Source organism: Barbus barbus (genome assembly GCF_936440315.1).
Source record: "Barbus barbus genome assembly, chromosome: 14".
Classification (NCBI taxonomy): domain Eukaryota; kingdom Metazoa; phylum Chordata; class Actinopteri; order Cypriniformes; family Cyprinidae; genus Barbus; species Barbus barbus.
In genome coordinates, this window is record NC_136742.1 from 7,816,372 (window position 1) to 7,843,117 (window position 26,746).

General features: G+C 36.2%; 1 protein-coding gene across 1 annotated transcript; it reads left to right on the plus strand.

Annotated features, from left to right (window-relative positions):
- The first annotated feature begins 554 nt into the window (after positions 1-554).
- On the plus strand, positions 555-25,745 carry LOC306880417 (serine/threonine-protein phosphatase 2A 56 kDa regulatory subunit alpha isoform-like). The gene is made up of 13 exons (XM_079433905.1): positions 555-1,158; positions 8,806-9,002; positions 9,116-9,217; positions 9,430-9,522; positions 13,022-13,152; positions 14,037-14,096; positions 14,278-14,386; positions 15,871-15,924; positions 21,666-21,716; positions 21,858-21,977; positions 23,000-23,127; positions 23,352-23,453; positions 23,529-25,745. The coding sequence occupies exons 1-13, from the start codon at positions 1,002-1,004 to the stop codon at positions 23,740-23,742; spliced, it is 1,518 nt and encodes a 505-aa protein (XP_079290031.1). The 5' UTR covers positions 555-1,001; the 3' UTR covers positions 23,743-25,745.
- The last annotated feature ends 1,001 nt before the right edge of the window (positions 25,746-26,746 follow it).

Below are 26,746 nucleotides of genomic sequence, written 5' to 3' on the forward strand. Positions count from 1 at the left end.
TACTTAAAATGGTTTAACCTAGGTTTGAAATTACAATTTTCATTTCTATGACTTTTTTTCTTTGTGATGGAGTTATGGAAAATAACAACCAAAGTCATTTACTTGCATGGAAAAAAGGATGCATGAACTGACGGTGTCAATCACTATCATTCATCTATCGTTTGGGTTCCAAAGAAGAAATGGGGTTATATAGGTTTGGCTGAGCATTGAGCAGTTTGTTTTATTTTTTATTTTTGGGATGAACCTGACTCGTTTAACTGGCTACAAGTCTCACAAACTGTGTATAAGCGCACTATTATTTTGTGATTTCTCGTTGATATTTTGTTCTTGCATGTGCACGTTTTGTATAGTTGCTCTTTTGAGTGGTTCAACGTTTGTGAACATTTGCTGCCTGTTCATTTGAGTTCAAGGATACACAACCACTAGCATTGTATGTTTCCCGAAATACCATTAAAACAAGAATCTGATTGGTCAAGGGGCGGGGCTTACTGTCTGCGCGGACGCTCATTGGATGAGTGTTCTGTCACTCAGGCGCGCCACGGGGTTTTATTTTTAGCCCCCAGTGAGGCGCAACAGCAGCTGAATGAAGTTCAGCGGATCCGAGGAGTTTCACGGCGGATTCACGTTAAACTCTTTCCTCGCGTCGCCAATACATGGAGCCGGTTCCAAGCGACTGGATCACCGTGACTCGCTTTTTTTGGCTGTGTGTCGGCTGACTTTGAATGGTGTTACGCGGAGTAATGAGGCGCGCTTGTAGAAACATTTCAGCATGATAAAAACCTACTATTAACTACGTTTTTACAGTCATACGTGACCAAATTGTCATCGCAGGATACCTGTGGGTTGTTGGAGAACATGCACCCTTCATGAGTGGCTTCACTGCGTGTCATTAGATGGGGTCTACAGCGCAGTCAATGGGACGTCAGTCAGACTAGAAAACATATAGCTAGGGCACTTTCAGTCAATGTAAACGCAGCTCGTTGGATAGACCTGCTTTGGAAATGTCGGCGATATCCGCGTCAGAGAAAGTGGATGGATTCACGCGGAAGTCAGTGAGGAAGGCTCAAAGGCAGAGGGGTTGTCAGGGCTCGTCTCAGTTCGCGGCGAGCGGCAGCAGGCCTGCGGCTCCGGAGATCTCCGCGCTCCCGCGGCTCAGAGGTAAGAGGATAAAGCGCTGGAAATAGACTCAAAACCTAGTGCGCTGCCTATCTAGACAGCATTGTGCTAGCTCGGGCGCCTGAGTTCCCAGAATGCTATAAAGTTATAAATAATGCAAATACACTAAAATAAATGGCACCTCAATTGTTATATGAGTGTAATTTGGCTCTGGGGTTATATATTGATAAAGCCACGAGTGAATTATTTACAGTAGGCCCATAACCGTCTGCTGGAAAACTCATGGTGTGTGTTTAGGTGTAAACTGTAAACACTGTGTCAACATTATCAAGGGAAGCATGGTCCAACCTGTGTTTTCCCACATTTCCTGTCCTCTTTTTGTGTTTTTGGAAGTCACGTGGTTGTCAATTCTGTAAATCTGTCAATAGAGCGCTACAGTGCCCACCCACTTTTTCAGTGGCCTTGGTTCCTGAAGTGTCTTTCCCATAGGGATTTAAAAAATGTCATAGTTAAAGAGTTATAAGTCATGAACCGAACCAACAACCCTTATGAATTAATTTCTTTTAAAGAATATCTGTCGCCAAACAATTTTGGTTCCATTTGCCTGTATTTCTTGTCCATACAGTGGATGTCAAATGGAACCAAGATGGTCATATTATTGGGAAATACCATCATCTTTGGCTCTGTGCCAGGGGTGACCAATCCTGTCCTGCAAAGTTTAGCTCCGGCCTCAATTAAACACACCGGAACCAGCTAACTAAGATCTAGGCAACTTCCAGGCAGGTGTGTTGAGGAAAGTTGGAGCTAAACTCTGCAGGACAGTGGCCCTCCAGAACCGAGTGTGGACACCCCTAGGGTTCTACAAAGGTCCGTCGTTTAAAACAAAGAACATGCATATTTCACTTTAATGCGAAGGAATCAAAATTCTTACAATATGAGTCAGATCTTTTCAATCAGTTGATTGAACTGGTTCATAAAATCTCACAAGCTGTTCTCAATTCAACTGACTGACTCACTCAACCGAAAACTGGCTCTTTAGAGGAAATCTAATTCCTAATGAGTTGAGAAAATAATGAGCGATCACTTGTGTAATCATGACTGCAAACTGAAGGACACGCTATTACAACAAACACATTGATTTATCATTAAAATAATAATTGGAAAAAAAACTAGTAATATGTGCCTACATATTGGTTTATTGAAACATTACAATATATGCCACGCTGGGACTTTAGTGACCATGTGATTACGTAATTAATTACGCCGTGGTGTGAAAGTGTTTGTGTTTACATGACGCCATTTTCAACTGAATTTCTTTATTTTGTGTTTTGCATTTTGGCTGTTCGTATAGAAGACACCTGCATTTTTGGGGCTTTAATTCATGTGTATGGGGATCGTTTTGACAATGTTGTTGTCTGTACACAAAACTCAAGAACACAAAGGAAAAACTTCTCAGTTTTTAGTTGTCATTTTCATGTAAATATACCCAGAATCTTTGTTTTTTGCTTGTTTTGTTTACCCGTTCCTGAAAGCAAACGCTAAGTGTAAATGAGTCAAACTTTCCATCCCTTAGAGAGGCAGCTGTTTGCCTTTGCTGCATCACTTGTGTCATCAAATGTTTCCAAACAAGTTTCCTAAGCATACTGGTAGCCACGCCCCCACTTGATTCAAGTTTTCTGCCTATTGTCATAACAGACAGATGTTTTATTTTTTGCTTTTGTTTTGTTTTGTTGGTATTCCAAAGTTATAAAGAAAAACAAACAAGACATTCAGTCAGTGTTTATAATTTGTGATACCTGTTGAAATAAACAGCAAGTAAATAAATGCTTAACCGAACATATACTATCTTGATTGTTGTGGCTGATTTCACCCTTTTTCCCTGAAAGTCAAAAAGTAGAGTTAAAACGCCTAATAAAAATGAATAATAATAATAAAATACAGCTTTGCTGAAAGAATTTATATTCACTCGTGTTAGTGTTTCGCATAACTGCATTTTAGTTACCGAAATTAAAATCATTCATTATATTTACTACTTACTGTATGCTTATTATATGCATTGCTTATAGTGACTCGGGGAAACAAGACAAAATGCCCATAATATATATATATATATATATATATATATATATATATATATATATATATAACTCAGAACTCATTTACTTGTTCCATGTGCTCAGTATAGCTGGGTAATGCATTTGCAGTTTTGTTATACTGACATTATGACTCCCCAGGCACGGGCCATGTATCCATGGCAACCACACGCCCGGGGTGTTGATGGGAACCTCAGCAAATTCAATGACTCCTCCTGTGTGTGTGAGGACAAATAAAAGTCAGGCAGTCGATGAACATGTTTCTGATGTTCGCTCATTTCTGCTGTCACTTGGCTGCATTTTGTGAATGCAGTGACTTAAAGCAGAAGTTGTCTGGGAAAGACACAGGGACACTGGCATTCAGATGGGTTACATAAGGTGTATTAATAGAGCAGTGGGGTTGTGTTAGCACCCCTCCAGCCCTTCCACCGCTGTTCTCTCACTGTTAAATCCTCTCAGAGTGGAAAAATCATCATGAATTGAAGTTTACAAGAAGCCTGGAACAGATAGACAGCGGCTGTAAGAACCAGAGTACAAAAAGAGCCTCAAAGAATTAAAAGAAAAAACATTTAGATGACATTAATAAAATGACTTTTTCTTGTGTGGTGTGTATTACATTGATCTGCACTGTATTTTATCTCCATTGGACTACTGTATCGGTACCATGGCTCAGTATTTGATATTTAACATGGTATAGAAATTAATTTCAATTATACTTTCAAGAATGCAACTATTACTACGTTGCACTACCATTCAAAAGTTTGGGGTCTGTTGGGTCTGTTAAATGTTAAGTGAAAAAGGTCTATTATGGTCACCAAGGCCTTATTTATTTGATTTATTATTACGTTTTAAATAAATGATTTCGATTTTAATATATTTTAAAATGTGATTTATTTCTGTCACGCAAAGCAGAATTTCAGAAGCCTTTACTCCAGTCTTGAGTGTCATGTTAGAAATATTATCAATGTTGGAAAAAAAGTCGTGCTGCTTAATATTTTTATTGATACCGTGATACATTTTTCCAAGATTCTTTGATGAAAATTCAAATGAAAAACATTTATTTGAAATAGATTTTTTTTTCACTTTTTTTTTCTCACTTTTGGTTAATTCAGTGCATCTTCACTGAATAAAAGTATATAAAAAAATTAAATCTGTAAAGTTTTGAACAAAAATAATAAAAAATAAAATAATACCATGGTTGTTTTTAGAGGTACTTTTACAATGTGAAATGATTGTTTGGGACATAAGTTTGGGCCTAATATTCTAATCAAGTGCCAAAATGTCAGGGCTTACAGATTATTTATGCCGTTCATGGCCAAAGTTCAGGTCAAGTAAATGTCAGTTACGATCCCACTGGTATTTATAGAGCGTTGTTGATTTATTATTAGTGCACACAGTGTTCCTTGTGTTTATTATATTACCGTCTATATTACAATCAAGTGTATGGCCTGTCAAGATTCCATATCCCGTGTGAAACTAGACCATTATGTTAGAACTGAGTATGTATCCTATGGCACTAATATTTAATTAGTAAATTCTCTACAAGGCTTTGCATGTGGTAAAATGTTCTGATAGGCAGAGTGAACCAATGATAGTACGCTTTAACCCTTAATAAATGCTGCAATGCAACCAGTTTTATCAGTGACCTGTTCATGTGTCACTAACCCAGCTGAGGTCACTGGTATTATAGTGTCTTATGTAAGATAAGATCCTTCGAAGTACTTCTTGGAACTTCAGCGGCCCAAAGGCTCCAGGCGTTAGAATAGAGAAACAAATGAGGAATGGATGTGGATCGAGGACCAAAAAGACATGATAAATATAGTCCATATGAAACGACTCAAAGTTCTAAAGTTATATGAAAAATCATGCTAAAATTGTACATGTAGTGTTTAATCTTTTTAATTGAGTCCTGTTGGATGGATGAGATCATTTCTCTTTGTCTTTGCTGCACACATGGCATGCATGCGAGACTTTTTCTCTGTTCTTGATTTATTGCATTGGTTCTCTGTGTTGGCATAACTTTAGGTTATTTGTAATACCAACTCTTGGAAAATGTTCTCCAAATGACTAGAGATCTTCCCAACTTAGCATTTGATGGATTTGTAGGATGCATTTTAAGGATGTGGAAGGAGCTGTGCCAAGCGAATTGCAAATATGAATCGCCTACATTGGGGAGATTATTGGATTTCAGTCTAAGAGGGATTCAGCCATATGTCTGAACATGATCTAATGTGGCTCAGTGGAGCACAAAGTGCTATAGGTCAGAAGTTCAGGAGTTTTTGCTTGGCTGAACATTTTTATTTATCGTTTTATAAATTAAACTATGTTTGACAGTAGAGTAGATGTTAGGAGTATCAGTAACAGTGGTAGATTTAGTAGTATCCCATGCTGGAAATGTCTGCCCTAAGCCAGGTATAACGGTCAGTTGTGCTGGGAAGTGGTACATAGTTTGACATAGCAGCAAAATGTGTGTATGTGCAAAAAATTTTTTACTCCCGGAGTAATCTTTGATGACCAGCTGACCTTAAAGGACGACACTGCAAAAACTGCTCTGTCAAGCATGGCTGCATTGCACAACATCAGAAAGATCAGGCCTTTCCTAACGGAGCATGCTAGAACAGCCACAGGCTCAGTGCCTTCCTACTTCCACTCACTCTTATGAGTCTTCATCCCCTCCAGAAGCCTGAGGTCAGTCACTGAGCAACGCTTCATGGTATCATTACAGAGAGGCACAAAATCACTTTCCAGAACATTCCTGGCTGGTGGAATGATTTGCTTTCACTTTCCTTAAACTGTACCTGTTCTAGCTTGTACTAATCTGAACATTGTCTAAAACTTTGTATTACAAGCATTTCCTGTGTTCATTTGCCTCTTTTATTATGAATCGCTTGTTGTATTCCTCAATTCTAAGTGACTTTGGATAAAAGCAGCTGCTAAATGAAATGTAATGTATGGTATAATATTTTGTTATAATATTGTATTTTAGAATAATTCACAAAATAATGTGAACATCTATTATTAGAGGAGATCATATAATTTGTCCAGGCCACAGTGGGGGAAAAACTCTCTTTCTTTCTGATTGATGCACATGATGCATATCCCAAATGCTCAATCGGAATTTGGAGACCAAGGTAACACCTTAAACTCTGTCATGTTCCTCAAACAATTCCTGAACAATATTTGCAGTGTGGCAGGATACATTACCCTTCTGTAAGAGGCCACTGCTATTAGGGAGCACCACTGCCATTAAGGAGCATATGTGGTCTGCAACCATCCTTGGTGGGTGTCAAAGTAACATCCTCATGAATGCCAGGACCCAAGGTTTCCCAGCAGAACACTGATAGAGTATAACACTAAATCTGCTGGTCTGCATTTTTCCCATAGTTCATCCTGCTGCCAGGTAAACAACACGCATGCACCTGGACCGGCTATCCACTTGATTTAAAAAAAAACTGATTCATCAGACCAGGCAACCAGGCACTGATGCTGGTTCACCATTTGGTCTTCCTTGAACCACTTTTTTTAGGTACTAACCACTGCATGCCAGAAATGCCAATACTTGCCGTTTGGAGATAATCTAACCCAGTCGTCTAGCCATCAGTATTTGACCCCAATCCAAAGTCACTCAGATCTTTTCGCTTAACCATTTTTCCTGTTTCCACCACATGAATTTCAATAATGGACTGTTCACTTGCTGCTTATTATATCCCGCCTCTTGACAGGTGCCATTGTAACATTATAATCAATGTTGTTTACTTCACCTCTCAGTGGTTTTAATTTAAATTAAAATGTTATTCCATTTGGGCCTGCAATAGAGTTTTGATAGGGAAACATGTACACCATCTCTGTGTTTGCTAAAGCTAGATTCATGTGCGGCTTAGAAAGCGAAACGTCATTATGCCATCAGATTGACATCAGCAGAAGAGAAAGTCACTTCAGAGGAAGAATAATAACATTTGGCTAAACGTTACAAAGACAAACATATGTATTTCTCTACAATGAAGTCTAACAATTAATTGTTCAAGAAAACTAGGTAGGTACATTTATAAAGTAAAAAAATGATGCAAAAAAATCTGCTGGTGGAATTTGTTTTTGAGCTTCCCAGCTGTGGTATGGCCTCCCTTCTTATTCCAGGGGAGTTCATCCCGATTACTGGCATTAGACACACTCCCAAGTGCATATTACAACATTCCTGTCCACTCAAGCACTTCAGCTAGCTCAGTGCATGCATGTACACTAAACATAATTGCACTTGACTATATCAAAGATATTAGTTTTAGTGAAATAAGATGCAGATGTCGTTGACCACTGCATGCATGTGATTTCTCTATAGCAACACTGTCAATGTTTAAATGTAGATGTGATTTAATGTTAATTTAAATGCCAAGCGTAAGTGTTTTAATTGTAATTTTATCAGCTAAATTGTTGCAGTTGAAAAAATCTAAATATTTAAATGTTATGTTGTCATGTTCCAGTAAGAACATCAGTCTTTATTGAAATTAAAAGCAAGATGTTAATTAGAAGGAAGTGTCTAGATACATTTGATCATGTAGTATTGTGTAAATGCATATATCTGATGATTTTGATGCTAGTAATTTTAATAATTTTCGACCCATCTCAAATCTTCTATTTAATAGTAAAGCACTGGAGAAAACTGTTTATTCAGCTACAGTCGTTCCTTAGAGCAAATCATATTTTTGAAGCTTTCCAGTCTGGTTTTAAGCCTTAATGATACTTTGTTGGCGACTGATTCTGTTAGACTTAACCTCGGATTTTGCTACAGTTGATAATAAAATTCTTTTATCTCGACTAGAATATTTTGTGGGCATCTAGGGAACTGTTCTTAGCTCAAATTCTAAATCATATTTAACAAATAGAAGTTTCTCTGTCAGATTGGGTAATGTTTCGTCGTTGCCTGCTAAACTTTCCTGTGGAGTGCCGCAGGGTTCTATTCTCGCACTCATTCTTTTTTCTTTGTATTTACTTCCTTTTGAGCTCTATTTTCTGAAAGCATGCTGTATCATTTCCCTGCTATGCAGATGATACCCAAATTTATCTACCTCTGAAAAGAGATAAACATGCTGCTCTGGAACCTCCTTTTGCATGCCTTGATGAAGTGAAAACATGGTTCTCTCAAAAATTGTAATTTCTGAAAGATTCAAAGTTATAGTCTTTGGCTCTAGTGAAAATTCAGGGAGCATAAGTATCGATCTGGACTACCTTGCTCCGTTTACTTCTTCCTGTATCAAGAACCTAAGTGTTTTCTGGGATAATTTGTTTTTGTTCTGTCATGTTTTCTTTAATTGTCATGATTTTTTTTGTTTTGTTTTTGCTTTGCATTATTTTGTTTTTGTTCTGTCATATTTTTTGTTTAGTTGTCATGTTTTTTGTTTTATTTATTTTTAATTAATTTGTTTATTTTCTTGGTTTTGTTTTGCTTTTTACTTTGTATTGTTTTTGTTTCTGTTCTGCCATGTCTTGTTTTGTTTGAGTTAAATTGCCAAGTCTAAGTGTCTCATTATTTGTTTATAGAAATATTTATTAATTAATTGAAAGTACAGGAGAATAAATCTTTTTTTTTTTTTCATTGTTTCAGATGCATCTTCTACAGAGCAGCATGAGCTGTTCATGCAGAAACTACAGCAGTGCTGCGTAATATTCGACTTTTATGACACAGTGACTGACCTAAAGAGCAAAGAGACCAAACGGGCCACTCTCAGTGAACTTGTGGATTACGTGTCCACTAACAGAGGAGTTCTGGTAGAGCCTGTCTATCCTGAAATCACCACCATGGTCAGCATCCATGTGATGTCCACCAAACTTTAAAGATCATTTATTTGTTTTTAGCAAAAATAGAAATCTCTTCCTTATTGTCAATGTAAACGCCAAATCCTTTCTGTTTACAGGTTTACACGAATATTTTCAGAACGCTTCCACCCAGTGAAAACCCTGACTTTGACCCAGAAGAAGATGAACCCACTCTAGAAGCCTCCTGGCCACACATGCAGGTCAGCTCTCACATTTTATAGCTCATTGTTTGCTTATTTACAATGTGTTTTATATGTACTATTATATTAACTTTATGCACAGCATGTGAATAAATTAAACAAGTAAATATTATGTATGTATTTAAGCAAGCTATATGTTCTAATATTGTTTCTACGTGTGTCAAGCATTGGAGAAATATTAAATATTGTTTATTTTTCGTCATTTTTTTCAGTTGGTGTATGAGTTTTTCCTTCGATTCCTAGAAAATCCAGACTTCCAGCCAAGTACTGCCAAACGTTATATTGACCAGAAGTTTGTGCTACAGGTATATTAACTTTGTATTAATGAATTTCAATTCTATAAATGTAATATAAAAATAATTCGTATTATTTTTCAGAAAATCATACTTTGTAAATATTAGTAATTATTTTGTTCTTACTATTGTTCTTGGCATTTGCAATTTTATTTTAAAGCAGCATAATCCTATTGCATAAAATATATATATATATATATAAAAAAATGATACGCTCGGTAGGCTTGTCAGTGTCTGTTCCTGCGTGAAGCAGTGGGTCATCAGCTGTCCGTATCGACCCGGTCATTCCCCCTGAGCGCACTGAATGCTCTGGAATGTAGAGTCAGTGTGGAACCTGGTAAAAGCGAGTTTCCATGATGCAAGCGTTTCCTGGGCTGCTTTAAATAGGGCCCTGTTGTTTTCACCACAGGAAGGAAAGAGGCAGCACTATAGTCCAGGCTGGGATGGAGAACATAATGACAGACAGCAGACACAACCAAAAAAAGAGTCGTTCTAGTAGATATGTGGTAGAGAGTGTTAGTGCATGCCTGTTGTTTTTTGCATTATTTTTCCATTTGGAGATGTTGTTGCACAGAAATGATACATTTTAGCTTTAACGAAAAAAAAAAAAAAAAGGTTGTGCATTTTTGAACAGAGCATGATATTTACCAAGATGATACTTGATTTTATTTATTTTTCAAGATGGTACTTGATTTTTTTATTCTCTATATTTTATATATGTAGTCTATTATGCTCAACAAGGATGCATTTATTTAATTAAAAATACACTAATATATTGTAAAATATTATTACAATTTAAAATAATTGTTTTCTTGTTTAATATATTTTTAAATGTAATTTATTCCTTTGACAAAGCTGAATTTTTAGCATCATTACTCCAGTCTTCAGTGTCACATGATCCTTCAGAAATCATTCTGATATACTGGTTTACTGTTCAAGAAACATTTATTATTATAATTAATGTTGAAAACCGTTGATATTTATTTATTTTTATTTACTTTTTTTTAATCTATTAGTGCTGTCAAAACAATTAATCGTGAATAATCGCATCCAAAATAAAAGTTTTTGTTTGCATAATATGGGTGTACTGTGTATAGTTGTGTGTGTATATATACACATTCATACAGTATCTATTTTGAAAATATTTACATGTATATAATTTATATTATATATAAATATATTTAATATACAAACATAACATTTTTCTTAAATCCAGTGCCCTCCAAAAGTATTGGAACAGTAAGGCCAAACATTTGGGTTTGACATCAAAAGATGAATATGAGATGAGAGATTAACATTTCATCTTATATTTACAGGTATTTTCATCTGAATCTGATACACAACGTAGAAGATAGCATCTTTAGTTTGAACCCACCCATGTTTTATGTTACCAAAAGTTTTGGACCATGTGACTGACAGGTGTGTTTTGTTGCCCTGGTGTGTCCTATTAATTGATTATTCAAATAATAAATAGCACCGAATGTCTGCGCTCAGTTTCAGATCCGTGCAGACTGCATTTATAGTTAGACGTGTAACCAACATGAAAACCAGAGAGGTGTCTATGAGTGAAAAACGAGCAATTGTGAAGCTGAGAGAAGATGAAAAATCAATCAAACCATTGCACAAACACTGGCAATAGCAAGTACAGCCATTTGGAATCTCCTGAGGAAGAAAGAAACCACTGGTGTACTAAGTAAAACACCTCAAACGGGTAGATCAAGGAAAACATCTGCAGTTGATGACAGAAACATTGTGACAGCTGTAAAGAAAGACCCTAAAACAACTGTTAGTGACATCAGCAACAACCTCCAGAGGGCAGGAGTGAAGGTATCACGATCTACTGTTCGCAGAAGACTTCATGAACAAAAGTACAGAGGCTACACCAGAAGATGCAAACCACTCATTAGCAAGAAGAATAGGAGATGAGCTTCAAAAATTCTGGGACAAGGTTTTATGGACTGATTTTATGGACCAAAGTGTTTGGAGAAAGAAAGGATCTGCTCATGATCCCAAACATACAAGCTCATCTGAAACACACTGTACACAGGTGTACATAATAGTACACATTACAAAAGTAATGTAATGGCTTGGGCTTTCATCGCTTCTTCTGGGACAGGCTCATTAATCTTCATTAATGATGTAACACATGATGGCAGCAGCAAAATTAACTCAGAAGTCTACAGAAATATTTTGTCTGACAATTTACAGAAAGATGCAACCAAACTGATTGGGAGATCCTTCATCATGCAGCAAGATAATGACCCAAAACATAGTGCCAAAACAACAAAGGAGTTCATCAGGGGCAAGAAGAGGAAGGTTTTAGACTAGCCAAGTCAATCTCCACACTTAAACCCTGTAGAGTATGCATTTTACCTGCTAAAGAAGAGACTGAAGGGAGTAACCCCCCAAAACTGAAAGAGGCTGCGGTGAAAGCCTGGAAAAGCATCACAAAAGAAGAATGCAAAAGTTTGGTGATGTCAATGGGTCAGAGGCTTGATGCAGTTATTGAAAGCAAAGGATTTGCAACTAAATATTAAGTCTTTTTCACTTTAATCTGTTAATTCTATCTGTTCCAATACTTTTGGTAACATGAAACATGGGTGGGTTCAAACAAAAGGTGCTATCTTCTAAGTTGTGTATCAGATACAGATGAAAATACCTGTAAATAAAAGCTGAAATGTTAATATCTCATCTCATATTCATCTTTTGATGTCAAACGCAAATGTTTTCAGTCTACAGCAAAAATAAAGGAATTGGCCTTACTGTTCCAATACTTTTGGAGGGCACTGTATATACATGCATGTGTTTGCATTTATATACACATAATAAATACACGTATATTATGTAAACAAAAAGATTTATTTTGGATGCGATTAATCGCGATTAATTGTTTAACAGCACTACTAACTCTCTAGAAAAATACATAATATATTTTGTCTTAATGATAGGTGACCACTTAACTGCGTGAATGAATTAAATTTCCATTTGAAAATGCTTTATTTTAGGGTGATAAAGCTATGGTCTTATTCATAGTCATTTATTGAAAGAAGTTAAAATTTTGATTTAGAGTTACTAATGTTTTAGACATCATTAACAGCCTCATGAAGGTGATTGAGGTTGGACTCATTTACTTATAATGTCATGTTGCATAAAGGCTGTTGTCAAATACATCACGCATGGCAGGGATTCATTGTCTGGAGGCTAAAGGTAGCATTACATAACGCAGTCCTGTGCAGATAGTCTAATGTGACATAACCGTTGACGCTGCCAGAACAAACCATTCCATAAAACCTTCCATTAAGAGTCTCAGCTGGGTACAAATTGTATATTGCATGGCATTAAAGACTTTTTTTTTTTTTGTTTTTGTCTTAATTTATACTTATTTTCAGTATTTCAAAAGCTTAACAAACAAACAAACAAGATGATTACATTATTTCAGGGTTGCAACCTCATACTGTAATAAGAAATGATTATGTGAGAAAATGAACTCCTTGCTTTTTTTTTTCTCCAGCTCTTAGAACTGTTTGACACTGAAGATCCTCGAGAGAGAGAGTTTTTAAAAACTATTCTGCATCGCATCTATGGGAAGTTTCTGGGTTTGCGTGCCTTTATTCGGAAACAGATCAACAACATTTTTCTGAGGTAAGAAAACACTTATTTTCTCACTCGTATGTATACACTGCTATTCAAAAGTTCTTTAAAAGAAATAGTTTTATTCAACAAGGATGCACAAAATGAATAAATACATTTATCAAAAGTGACGGTAACAACATTTATATTTATATTTCAAAAAATGCTGTCCTTTAAACTTTATATTCCACTGAAAAATATTAAGCAGCACAACTGTTTTCAACACTGATAATAACATATGTTTCAGCATATTCAAATGATTTCTTAAAGATCATGTGACACTGAAGACTGGAGTAATGATGCTGAAAATTCAGCTTTGCATCACAGGATGAAAAATATATTCAAATAGAAAACGGTTATTTCAAAATGTAATATTATTTCACAGTATTACGTATTTTTGGTGAGCAAATCTTTTGTGAGCAAAGAGACTTATTTCAAAAACATTTGAAGAATCTTACCAAACACAAACATTTTAATTGTAGTTTGTGTTTGTATTTTTTTGTCATTCTTCCATGGCTATGTAATCTTTATGTAAAAATGGTTTTTGCATGCAAGGCAAAAGTTGGTGAAGTGCTATTCTCTATGCAATATTAAATACTATTTCCATAAATGATAGCTGTGTGAAATGCTTTGGGGTAAATATTGTCAATTGCTCGACTACTAGTAATCTTTCCAAATCCAGGAAGAATTATTACAAACATTTCTATTACAGAATGTGGGGGGAAAAATAAATAATAATAATGTAATTATATATATTTCTGACTGGCATATGAATTTTGAATTATGTACAGAGAACTTTTGGATTGTGCATATAGTTTATATATTGTAATTATATTATGTTTATTATATCATTTATATTTTATTTGGAATGTAAATCATTCATATAATTTTCCCAGATACATCTATGAAACTGAGCACTTTAATGGAGTTGCTGAACTCCTTGAGATTCTGGGCAGGTGAGTCTTTGCTTCATTTCCTTCATGTTCTGTTTACTGAGATCATTTAATGGAGTTGGTGCATTTGAAAGCGTATAGCGTCAGAATGCATGCTGGGTAAAAGGTTATTTGGCAGCTGGTGTAGGTGTTGGCTGCCTGTAGTCACCTAATTGTAAAACTGTCGCTGTCTTTGTAATCGCAGTATCATCAATGGCTTTGCTCTGCCGCTGAAGGCTGAACACAAGCAGTTCCTCATGAAGATCCTCATTCCCCTGCACACTGTTAAAGGACTTGCGCTGTTCCACGCACAGGTAACCCCTAAAGCCTGCTCTATCATATCTGATAATGCAAGTTTTTAAATGATCAAAGCTGAAAAACTTCGTCTGAATGATAGTTTATACTTTTTTAGTAAGTTAAAGGCCTTTAGTATAATACTAAAACTGTCCACCTTCATGTGTCTTTTTGCGGTGAAATAGCTACTGATTTTTAAAAAGTAAACCTAAGAATATCTTATGTATTGTTAGTGATATTTCAAGATCTAACTTTCTGAAGTATGATGATTTATCCATACATCATATGATGCATCAGGCTTTTGAGGAAGGTTTATTTGTCATCTTTGTATTGCACTGCATTAGGCTATTATTGGAAAATATAGACGTGTATATTAATTTTATGCAAGTAGTGTGCCATGATGTTATCAACTTTTTTTCAAATTTTTTTTTTTTGGCCATGAATATCAGCAACTGCACCAAATTTCATATTTTTCTTATTTTGTGCCTTTTTGATTAACTTTTTTAATTCAAATATGAGCTCATAAATGGCAGATATGATACTTAACAAAAACACATGTTAACTTTCCATTTATCATATGTATTCTTTCTGAAACCGTTGCAGGAAAAATGTATGTTAACCCTTTGAATTTACCCGAATGTCTGCATAAATTGTTCATCAAATTTGATCTGTTCATAAATTAAAGGCTGGAATACACTACATGACTTTTATAATCTGAACACATTTTATAAACATTAGGCACTGCACACTGAACACAACAAACTCATGCTTGACTAATTAAAACGTGTTCTAACATCGGCTCAAAATATCATGCATCATGTAATATAAACATGTTTTATATCCTCTGACTCAGTAGAATCATAGTGTAAAGCTAAAAAAAAAAATCACAAAAGCAGCCTGGCTCTGCTTTTGCTGAAACAAATAAAACTCAAACAGTGATGGATTTTAATGTCTTTATTAAACATACTGTGTCAGGGTTTGTGAGTTGATGGTACAGTATATATCTGTACATGTGCATTTGTTGCTACCGTTTTTGTGCAATTGTTTTCCCGCTCACCAAACTTACAAAATTGAGCGTGGGAAAAAAACAAAGTCCGTGTACCATCAGAAAGATTCTGATACTTATACTTTTTTTGACAGTTGCTTTATATTGTTGAAATAATAATTGATCATCTCAGGTGGGAATATTTGGTAGGCAAAAGTATGAATCCTTGGATTGACCCTCCTTTGGCAGCAGTCACCTATTAAATGTTTCATGCAATGGCCAGGAGAAATGGCATACTCTTGTTTACTTTTTTTTTTTTGAAGAACATTCAAGGTAAAATCCACATCCCATTTTCCCCTGCAACTGTGTTTAGTTTTACAGTTACGATTATACGGCCAGTAGCCATTTAAAATTCAAGCATGCTGATAAGAAAATCTTTGGCAGGTTGATTGTTTGCACAAACCATCTCTTCTTTAGTGTCTACTTTTCACATCCACTCTTCACCTTGTTGTGTTTCAGCTGGCCTACTGCGTGGTTCAGTTCATAGAAAAGGACCCGACCCTCACTGAAGTGGTACTGATCACCTCACTCTCACCCTCACACCATCCCATTTCAATTTATTTGAGCCACTAACACACTTTTTTGTTGTTGTACAGCTACACTCTGAAAGTTCGAATTTATTATGGAAAATTTAATTATTTTAATTCTAATTGGATAATAATAATTATTATTATTATTGGATAATAAAAAATAAATTAGTAATTTCTGCAAACTAGTGTCCCTAAATAGAATTGCAATTTATTTAAATTTATTTGAGCCTGCACCAATCCTTTTTTTTTTTTTTTAACAGCTACACTCTGAAAGTTAGAATTTGTTTTGGGAAATTGAATGATTTTAATTATAATTAAATAAAATTACATTTATTTTAGTAGTAGTAGTTGAAATGTGCACTTTCTGCACACTAATGCCTTTAACAGAATTGCAAAAAGAATGCCTTATTAAAAGTTCCACCACATGATTTTGGTAGAACAAATATATAATCGTGTCCAAAATAGTTGTTGATGGTCTGGATGGCTGGTAGGCTTTTACCCAGAAGGTCAAGGTTTAGCTGGTCTAGCTCGCATAATTACAAAAAGTAAACTTTGAGATCATGTGAAGTGTGCATTTGTAGACTGCATAAAAATGTGTGTACACTCTATCAGTCAGTTTAACAGTCACTCTGAGAAATAAAGGGACAAAATCTGTCACTGGGACTGTACATATATATATATAAAATGTGTGTGTATATGTGACCCACTGACCCTTGACCACAAAACCAGTCATATGTAGCACAGGTATATTTGTAGCAATAGTCAACAATGCATTGCATGGGTCAAAATGATCAATTTTTCTTTTATGCCCAAAATCATTAGGATTTTAAGTAAAGATCAAGTTCAATGAATATATTTTGTAAATTTACTACCGCAAATATCAACTTAATTTGATTAGGAATATGCTGCTTTTTCTTTTTTTTTTTTTTTTTTTTTTCCGCACCCTCAGATTCCAAATTCTCAAATATATATATACAGTGGGGCAAATAAGTATTTGATACACCGCCGATTTTAAGTTTTCCCACTTACAAAGAATGGAGAGATCTGTCATTTTCATCGTAGGTGCACCTCAACTGGGAGAGACAGAATATTTTTTTTAAATCCAGAAAGTCACATTGTACGATTTTTGAATAATTAATTTCCGTTTTATTGCATGAAATAAGTATTTGGTACAGAAACCTTTGTTTACAATTACAGAGGTCAGACGTTTCCTGTAGTTCTTGACCAGGTTTGCACACACTGCAGCAGGGATTTTGGCCCACTCCTCCATGCAGGTCTTCTCCAGGTCTTTCAGGTTTTGGGGCTGTCGCTGGGCAACACAGCGTTTCAGCTCCCTCCATAGATTTTCTATTGGGTTCAGGTCTGGAGACTGGCTTGGACACACCAGGACCTTGAAATGCTTCTTACGGAGCCACTCCTTAGTTGCCTTGCTGTGTGTTTGGGGTCACTGTCATGCTGGAAGACCCAGCCACGACCCATCTTCAATGACCTTACTGAGGGAAGGAGGTTGTTGCCCAAAATCTCGTGACACATGGCATCCATCGTACCCTCAATACGGTGCAGTCGTCCTGTCCCCTTTGCAGAAAAGCACCCCCAAAGCATGATGTTTCCACCCCCATTTTTCACAGTTGGGATGGTGTTCTTGGGATTGTACTAATCCTTCTTCCTCCAAACACGGCGAGTGGAGTTTATACCATAAAGTTCTATTTTGGTCTCATCTGACCACATGACCTTCTCCCATGCTTCCTCTGGATCATCCAGATGGTCTTTGACAAACTTCAGATGGGTCTGGACATGCGCTGGCTTGAGCAGGGGGACCTTGCGCGCGCTGCAGGATTTTAATCCATGACGGTGTAGTGTTACTAATGGTAACCGTTGAGACTGTGGTCCCAGCTGTCTTCAGGTCATTGACCAGGTCCTCCTGTGTAGTTCTAGGCTGATCCCTCACCTTTCTCAGGATCATTGATACTCCACGAGGCGAGATCTTGCATGCAGCCCCAGTCCGAGGGAGATTGACAGTCATCTTGAATTTCTTCCATTTTCTAATAATTGCGCCAACAGTTGTTGCCTTCTCACCAAGCTGTTTGCCTATTGTCCTGTAGCCCATCCCAGCCTTGTCCAGGTTTACAATTTTGTCCCTAGTGTCCTTAGACAGCTCTTTGGTCTTGCCCATAGTGGAGAGGTTGGAGTCTGATTGATTGAGTGTGTGAACAGGTGTCTTTTATACAGGTAACGAGTTCAAACAGGTGCAATTAATACAGGTAATGAGTGGAGGATAGGAGGGCTTCTTAAAGACAAACTAACAGGTCTGTGAGAGCCAGAATTCTTGCTGGTTGGTAGGTGATCAAATACTTATTTCATGCAATAAAATGGAAGTTAATTATTTAAAAATCATACAATGCAATTGAGGGGTTTTTTTTATATTCTGTCTCTCACAGTTGAGGTGTACCTACGATGAAAATGACAGATCTCTCCATTCTTTGTAAGAAATCGGCAGTGTATCAAATACTTATTTGCCCCACTGTATCTTGGCCAAATATTGTCCTATTTTAACAAGCCATATATCCATGGAAAGCTTATTTATTCAGCGCTTAGATGTATAAATCTCAATTTCAAAAATGCAACCCTTGTGTCTGGTTTTGTGGTACAGGGTCACATATGTATATGTATAGACCGGATGTGTACTAATTTGACTTCCAGTGCACTTATTACAGAGAAAATCCCTCTGGAGTAACTTCAAGTTAAGTGCCTTTATCAAGGCCACAATGATGAATGTTAAACCCCTCCAGCAGCAATTTATGAGCTTATAAACTACACCAGATGTTTAAGCACTAGGCTGAGGCCCCGTGGGAGCAGGTACTCATGCCACACTTCCTCAGACATCAGAGTGTGAAGATGCTGAGGGGCTTCTGGAGGTTTGGCTCGGTGTTGGGTTTTCAAGCCGCTGTCGCTGGCCATCTGTGTATTTCTCAGCCAGTGTGATAATACGGTGGCTGCTGGGTTTGGTTGAACAGTCATGTGTGAACACTGACTTCATTCTGAGGACGTGCTGCCAACCGCAGTGAAGCCCAGAGTTCATCATGAGCTCATTACCACTGCTGTTCGCCTGTGAGCAGGAATTAACTCATGGCTTCACACAGGCATGAATCCCCCAGTTAGAGAGCGATGGTGTTGAAGGCAGAGCTATAAATGATATGGTACGATGAATGATATTTCATATTTCTGGGTTTGGAGAGTGAAAGTAAACTGCAGAGGAAAGGGCACAGCTGGACTTAATGAAACGTCCATCTGATGCAATAAAAATAGCACAGCACCCACACCACCGTGATTTATCTGTCAAGTACTCAAAGTAGACAACATAGCCAAAATGTCCATCCCTAGTTCGCATGATTTTCATAAAAAGGAAGAATTAAAAATGGATAATGGCAGTCAGAAGACAGGAAGGTGCCAAATGTACTTTTACATAGTTAAATGCTAGTAGCTATTTATACAGTGCTTTCTTATCAGCACAACAACTGAATGTCACAATTTGCATAATGCATTTCTTGTGATACATTGAAATAAAACTTTATTCATTTACAAAACTATCTAACAAATTAGACAAGAAAATAAGCATATTCCACCTTGTAATTGAAGCGGTGTCACTCATAATATAAGTACAAGAATAAAAAAAAACACAATGATGATGATTGTTTATAATTTATCATAAAATAGCAGACATTTATATGATATTGTCATAAAATATAAATTATTAGTTATAAACAATAATAATAATAAAGTGAGGCCTTTTTTTTACATCAAAGATAGTTTTATCATTTATTTTAATATATAATACATATTTAGATGTTTTTATTTTAATGTATAATTTAATACTATACTTTAATATATACTTTAATTTATTTGTAATATTTATTATATTTTTGTTTATACACACACATACATTCTATATATATACAGGTCCTTTTCAAAAAATTTGCATATTGTGATAAAGTTCATTAATTTCTGTAATGTACTGATAAACATTAGACTTTCATATATTTTAGATTCATTACAACACAACTGAAGTAGTTCAAGCCTTTTATTGTTTTAATATTGATGATTTTGGCATACAGCTCATGAAAACCCAAAATTCCTATCTCAAAAAATTAGCATATTTCATCCGACCAATAAAAGAAAAGTGTTTTTAATACAAAAAAAAAAAAAAGTCAACCTTCAAATAATTATGTTCAGTTATGCACTCAATACTTGGTCGGGAATCCTTTTGCAGAAATGACTGCTTCAATGCGGCGTGGCATGGAGGCAATCAGCCTGTGGCACTGCTGAGGTGTTATGGAGGCCCAGGATGCTTCGATAGCGGCCTTAAGCTCATCCAGAGTGTTGGGTCTTGCGTCTCTCAACTTTCTCTTCACAATATCCCACAGATTCTCTATGGGGTTCAGGTCAGGAGAGTTGGCAGGCCAATTGAGCACAGTAATACCATGGTCAGTAAACCATTTACCAGTGGTTTTGGCACTGTGAGCAGGTGCCAGGTCGTGCTGAAAAATGAAATCATCTCCATAAAGCTTTTCAGCAGATGGAAGCATGAAGTGCTCCAAAATCTCCTGATAGCTAGCTGCATTGACCCTGCCCTTGATAAAACACAGTGGACCAACACCAGCATCACTGACTGTGGGTACTTGACACTGGACTTCAGGCATTTTGGCATTTCCCTCTCCCCAGTCTTCCTCCAGACTCTGGCACCTTGATTTCCGAATGACATGCAAAATTTGCTTTCATCCGAAAAAAGTACTTTGGACCACTGAGCAACAGTCCAGTGCTGCTTCTCTGTAGCCCAGGTCAGGCGCTTCTGCCGCTGTTTCTGGTTCAAAAGTGGCTTGACCTGGGGAATGCGGCACCTGTTTCCTGCACACGCCTGTACACGGTGGCTCTGGATGTTTCTACTCCAGACTCAGTCCACTGCTTCCGCAGGACCCCCAAGGTCTGGAATCGGTCCTTCTCCACAATCTTCCTCAGGGTCCGGTCACCTCTTCTCGTTGTGCTGCGTTTTCTGCCACACTTTTTCCTTCCCACAGACTTCCCACTGAGGTGCCTTGATACAGCACTCTGGGAACAGCCTATTCGTTCAGAAATTTCTTTCTGTGTCTTACCCTCTTGCTTGAGGGTGTCAATGATGGCCTTCTGGACAGCAGTCAGGTCGGCAGTCTTACCCATGATTGCGGTTTTGAGTAATGAACCAGGCTGGGAGTTTTTAAAAGCCTCAGGAATCTTTTGCAGGTGTTTAGAGTTAATTAGTTGATTCAGATGATTAGGTTAATAGCTCGTTTAGAGAACCTTTTCATGATATGCTAATTTTTTGAGATAGGAATTTGGGGTTTTCATGAGCTGTATGCCAAAATCATCAATATTAAAACAATAAAAGGCTTGAACTACTTCAGTTGTGTTGTAATGAATCTAAAATATATGAAAGTCTAATGTTTATCAGTACATTACAGAAAATAATGAACTTTATCACAATATGCTAATTTTTTGAAAAGGACCTGTATGTATATATATATATATATATATATATATATATATATATATACAAACTATGCATGTATAGATATACATATACACACAGATATATTACTTTCCCTTTATTTCATGATGTATTTCTATGATATATTTCAGGTTCATTAGAATTGCATAATTTATCAAATATGTATCTTTTCTGTTTCCTCTTAGGTGGTTCGTGGCTTTCTTAAAATTTGGCCTAAGACGTGTAGTCAGAAAGAGGTAAACCGTCTGATAATTTATGGGCCAGTCATTACAAAAAGTAATGAATGCATTATGAGTGGCAATATAATGGCTGTTCTCTTTTTTCTACTATATTTGCAGACTGAAGTGAGTTTCTGTGTTCTGTCTCTGCTCTGTTAGGTCATGTTTCTTGGGGAAATTGAAGAGATCCTGGACGTTATCGAACCTACGCAGTTCAAGAAGATTCAGGAGCCTTTATTTAAGCAAATCTCTAAATGTGTAGCCAGCCCTCATTTTCAGGTAGAGAGTAGTGTTAGTATGTGATCAGAGTGTCCGGTTAATCACAGCTTGTAGGGAAACAACAGCTGATTACAAATGTGCTTTTCAATTACTTTACTATGGAATCAAATCCATGCCACATACAGTTTCACAGCAAGGTTTAAGACTAATCCTAGACTAAAATCTAAGCCTGAGCTGTTTCAACTAAACGAAACGTGCTCTGACTGATCTTAAAATATATCAGTGCCTTTATTTTGTCTCAAAATGCACACCGGAAATATTTATAAAAAATATTTAAATATCCGAATTGAACTATGGCCTAATCCTGGTTTAGTCTAAACCCTGTCTGTGAAACCAGGTCTATATTTCATAAATAAATAATTGCAAAGAAAAAAAGTAATTGAGAAATTTTGCAAACAAAAATAAATGATTGCAAAATATAGAATGATAAAATCAAATTTAATTAAATGCAAAATAAAGAGAATTAATTACAAAAAGTCAATGACCCGCTATAATAGCTTTGTTTTTTTTATTTATTTTTTTTCTGCAACAGATTTTTAGCACCAATGATTCTGCAACATATATTTTATCATTCCATACCTATCAATTCATCTACAGCGCTTAAATCTGTTTCAGTCAAGTGTGAGCTTGTGATACGATTCGAACTTTGCAGTATTGCCTTGTGCTCGGTTCACTTTATGCCATATTATGCACATTATGCAATTCTTTATGCCCAATACTTTATTTTCTTTTGCAAAAGTTTGTTTTGCAAATGTGTGTGGCATGGATTTGATTTTATCCATTTCTATTCCATTTTTATTGAAAACAATTGCGCTGCTAAATATTTACAGGATTCATTGAAAGGAAAATTAAAAAGTACAGCATTTATTTGAATTAGAAATTTTTTGTAACATTCTAAATGTTACTTTTACTGTCACTTTTAATCGATTAAATGTGTCTTTGCTGAATAAAAGTATTAATTTCTTAAGCTGATGCCAAACTTTGGACTGTAGTGTACGTTTCATTATCTCTGATATTTGCAGGTAGCAGAACGAGCTCTGTACTTCTGGAACAATGAATACATTTTGAGTCTAATCGAGGAGAATAATGCCAAAATCCTTCCCATCATGTTTGGAAACTTGTACCGGATCTCCAAAGAACACTGGAACCCGTATGTTGTGGATTTTTCATTCGATCATTGCCACATTTAATTAAAGGAATCATTAATTACCTTCGTTCCAAACCCAAACGGACTTTTTCTGTCAAACTGAAAAATAGAAATTTTAACGAATGTACTAGTTGCTCCTTAAATGCAGTTTGGTGAATGGTTGAAACAATAAAAAAAATAATTAAACCCATTAATGACATGCAGTAACTCTCTTTTAATTGTCTCAGGACGATCGTGGCCCTGGTGTACAATGTATTAAAAACACTGATGGAGATGAACAGCAAGCTGTTTGATGAACTGACGGCCTCTTACAAATCTGACAGACAGCGGTAAGATCACGTCTTTACGCTTCTCATTTAGTTCACAATCACACTGCTCATGATTGCCATCACTTCTGTCCTCAGAGAGAAGAAGAAAGAGCAGGAACGTGAGGAACTGTGGAGGAAGCTGGATGAACTCGGACTTCAGGAGACATCAGCCATCCAGAATAACAGGCATGAGATCCAGTTCACTTACAGCAACAACAATAACAACAACAACAACAACCTTCGCGAGAAGGATGAAAACCCAGCAGCAGCCATTACTGACAGAATTAAGAGCGACTCCTGGGTCAAATGACACTGCCCTCTTTTTCTTTCCTCTGTATTTTTCTGGTTTACAGATGTAAACCAATGTAGAGAGCAGTAAGGATATGGACCTTAATCATTTATAAAGAAGATATTGATTTTTTTTTTCCAAAAGCCTATGTAAAACTAAATCAAAATGCTATTTTCTCCTGCTAAAGGAAAATATATTTTCTGTATGTAAGTCTATTTTGGATGTAAAGTGTGGTTATAGTAAGTCGTGAAAGTGCGATCACATTTACTGCTCTTAGTGAAATTGAGAAATTTCAATAGAAATCCAAGTGATCTGGAATTTTGCATAAGGGTGAAAGTTTTCCCTGCAGATTTCGCAGTGGGTTCAGGTTGATCACGTGGATACACCATGCTGACCAATAGAAAGCTGCTTATCTGTCTATGTGCTCCATACATCGCTACACTACTGCCAACAGACGATGGGCCTTTCCTCGTAAATTTCACTAATGGGACTGCAGTTATAATCAGTATTTTTGTCTGAAATTGTCAATATTTTTAAACAAAATACATGTAGGATATAATTAATAATAGTTTAAAATAGTACTTTTGTTATATTATAAGTGTATATATTAAATGAATTTATTTTTAACTATTCTTATTCGATTTGGCTTCTAGTTTTTATTAGAAAACAAGACAAAAGTACTGATAAAAGAAAATTGTTTTGGCGGTGAAGGCTATATTAAGACACATGAGCATGATCTGTTTAAAAAAAGCAAACACTACCATGAGTTTGAAATGTATTTTATTATAAATGTGATCTGAGCTGAATATTAACGTTTTTATGCCTATAGTTCACAAGTTATTTTGTCAAAAATTAGCCTTAGAAATGCAAAAAGTGAAGCACAAATGTAGTGAACCTGTTTTAAAACTTTTTTTTATCATAATACCAGCCTTGCATTATAAATGCAACATCTTTAAATACTATATTTTATTAAAAACTCATTGCTTTCTGTATCATTCGGATCCACTGACTATGCATTTCGCAGGTTGGGGTTAAAACAAATCGATCATTCTTAGACATAACTTCACTCAGGGATAACTAATGCTCCCCACATGTTATAGAACGGTGACCAAGGTTTTTTGTGTTTTATTTTCTCAAAAATAGGAAAAAATTGTAATATGTTTAATGAAGCAATAGATATTATAAATGAGACTCACTGACATTCCATTTAACATTCTATTTTGCTTCAACCAAAAATGGTCTCATCGCTATGCAGTTATGTTTTCATGAGATTTCCTGTGAGAATGTGTAAAATAACCTTGTTGTAATGTGCTTTGCTGCATTAAAATGCCAGGCTGATGTTATTATTTTTTTCTGTATGCGTGGAATAACAGTCACTCTCTTTTACTGTTGCCATATATAGTCATTACAGTCAGACACCAAACATAAAACAAGTTATCTGAGTGACCAGCAGGTGATACATGGGTTACATGATTAAAGGGATAGTTCCCCCAAAAATGAAAATTCTGTCATTAATTACTCACCCTCGTGTCGTTCCAAAAATGGCGATATCGGGTGACGTGGAGGAGACAAATTGTTGAATAAAGTTTTCTTTGCGCACAAAAAGTATTTGCGTAGCTTCATCAAATTACGATTGAACCACTGATGTCACATGGATTAGTTTAATGATGTCCTTGCTACATTTCTGTGTGTTGATCGTGGTAGTATCCTTGCTGTCTATGGGAGGGTCAGAGAGCTCTCGGAATTCATCAAAAATATCTTGATTTGTGTTTTGAAGATGAACGAAGGTCTTACAGGTTTGGAACGACATGAGGGTGAGTAATTAATGACAGAATTTTCATTTTTGGGTGAACTAACCCTTTAAAACAATGTTACATGGTGTAAAGTTTGAATCTATTTGAATAAGTAAACTGATGGGTCACATGCTTGATTTAAACACAAATGCTACACAGTTGAAATACCCACTGCACAAACAGTTTCTATTTTTATTATTTTCAGATTTAATAAATAGTGTTTTTATCAGATAAAATATCTTAGGTTTTGTTTATTAAAACCTTGTTATTAACTTGCATCTGATTCGGTGTTAACGACAGATAGCATTTAAATAACTTGTTAAAGGCGTTCCGTTTTGTTCAGTTCTCCACATGCAGAAGTGTAAGGCCTGAAAGGTGTTTATGCTTGGACTGGAAGCGACTGGCTGTGGTAATGATCTGGGGCAAGTTATTGTCATGATGGATGATGGAAACGGTGAGCTGCTTTAATCATGCAGACTTTGAAATAAAGGTCAGTTAGCAGCGTGAGATGAATTTATCGCAAATATAACACGATAAATGCCATCCTTTGATGATGAGCAGTTGATTTAAATAGTTAATAACAGTGTTAATATGGCTGCCAACCATCCTGTATACGTTATCACAATGTAGATGAGTTTGTTTCTTCCTCAGAACCGATTTGGAGAATTGTAGCATTGCATCACTTGCTCACCGATGGATCCTCTGCAGTGAATGGGTGCCGTCAGAATGAGAGTCCAAACAAACAGCTGATAAAAACATCACAATAATTCACAACACTCCACTCCATCGGTTAACATCTTGTGAAGTAAAAAGCTGCAAGTTTGTACATTTTTAACTTCAAACCATTGCTTTCAGCTAAAAATATGAGTCCATAATCCATAACATTGCTTTCTCCAGTGAATAGCAATATGCTGCCTTTTACATGGAGTTTCTTGACTATTTGACATTTTTCAAAGGAAGGGAAGTTTGTCACTATAATTTCATAATGAACCAAACACTCAATAAGTTTGAATGTAAAAAACTAACATAAATATCAGTGAATAATTATGGCTAATTAGTCAACACTGATGTAATTATAAGAAAAAATCCAGGAACAGGGAGTTTGTGTTCTGTCATTAGAACAACATCCAGTGCAGTTAATGGTGATTTAGCCTACGGTTTTGTTTTAAATGAGGGCACAGAACTGTCCCTGGAGCGACACCCTTTATACTATCATGTACCTTTAAGGTACT

What these genes read in the sequence shown, in the direction of transcription:
- LOC306880417 (XM_079433905.1), top strand. Translation starts at nt 1,002, where the DNA reads ATGTCGGCGATATCCGCGTCAGAGAAAGTGGATGGATTCACGCGGAAG. An exon ending in ATCCTGAAATCACCACCATG is followed by an intron (nt 9,003 to 9,115) that starts GTCAGCATCCAT and finishes TTCTGTTTACAG; the next exon opens with GTTTACACGAATATTTTCAG. An exon ending in TACAAATCTGACAGACAGCG is followed by an intron (nt 23,454 to 23,528) that starts GTAAGATCACGT and finishes TTCTGTCCTCAG; the next exon opens with AGAGAAGAAGAAAGAGCAGG.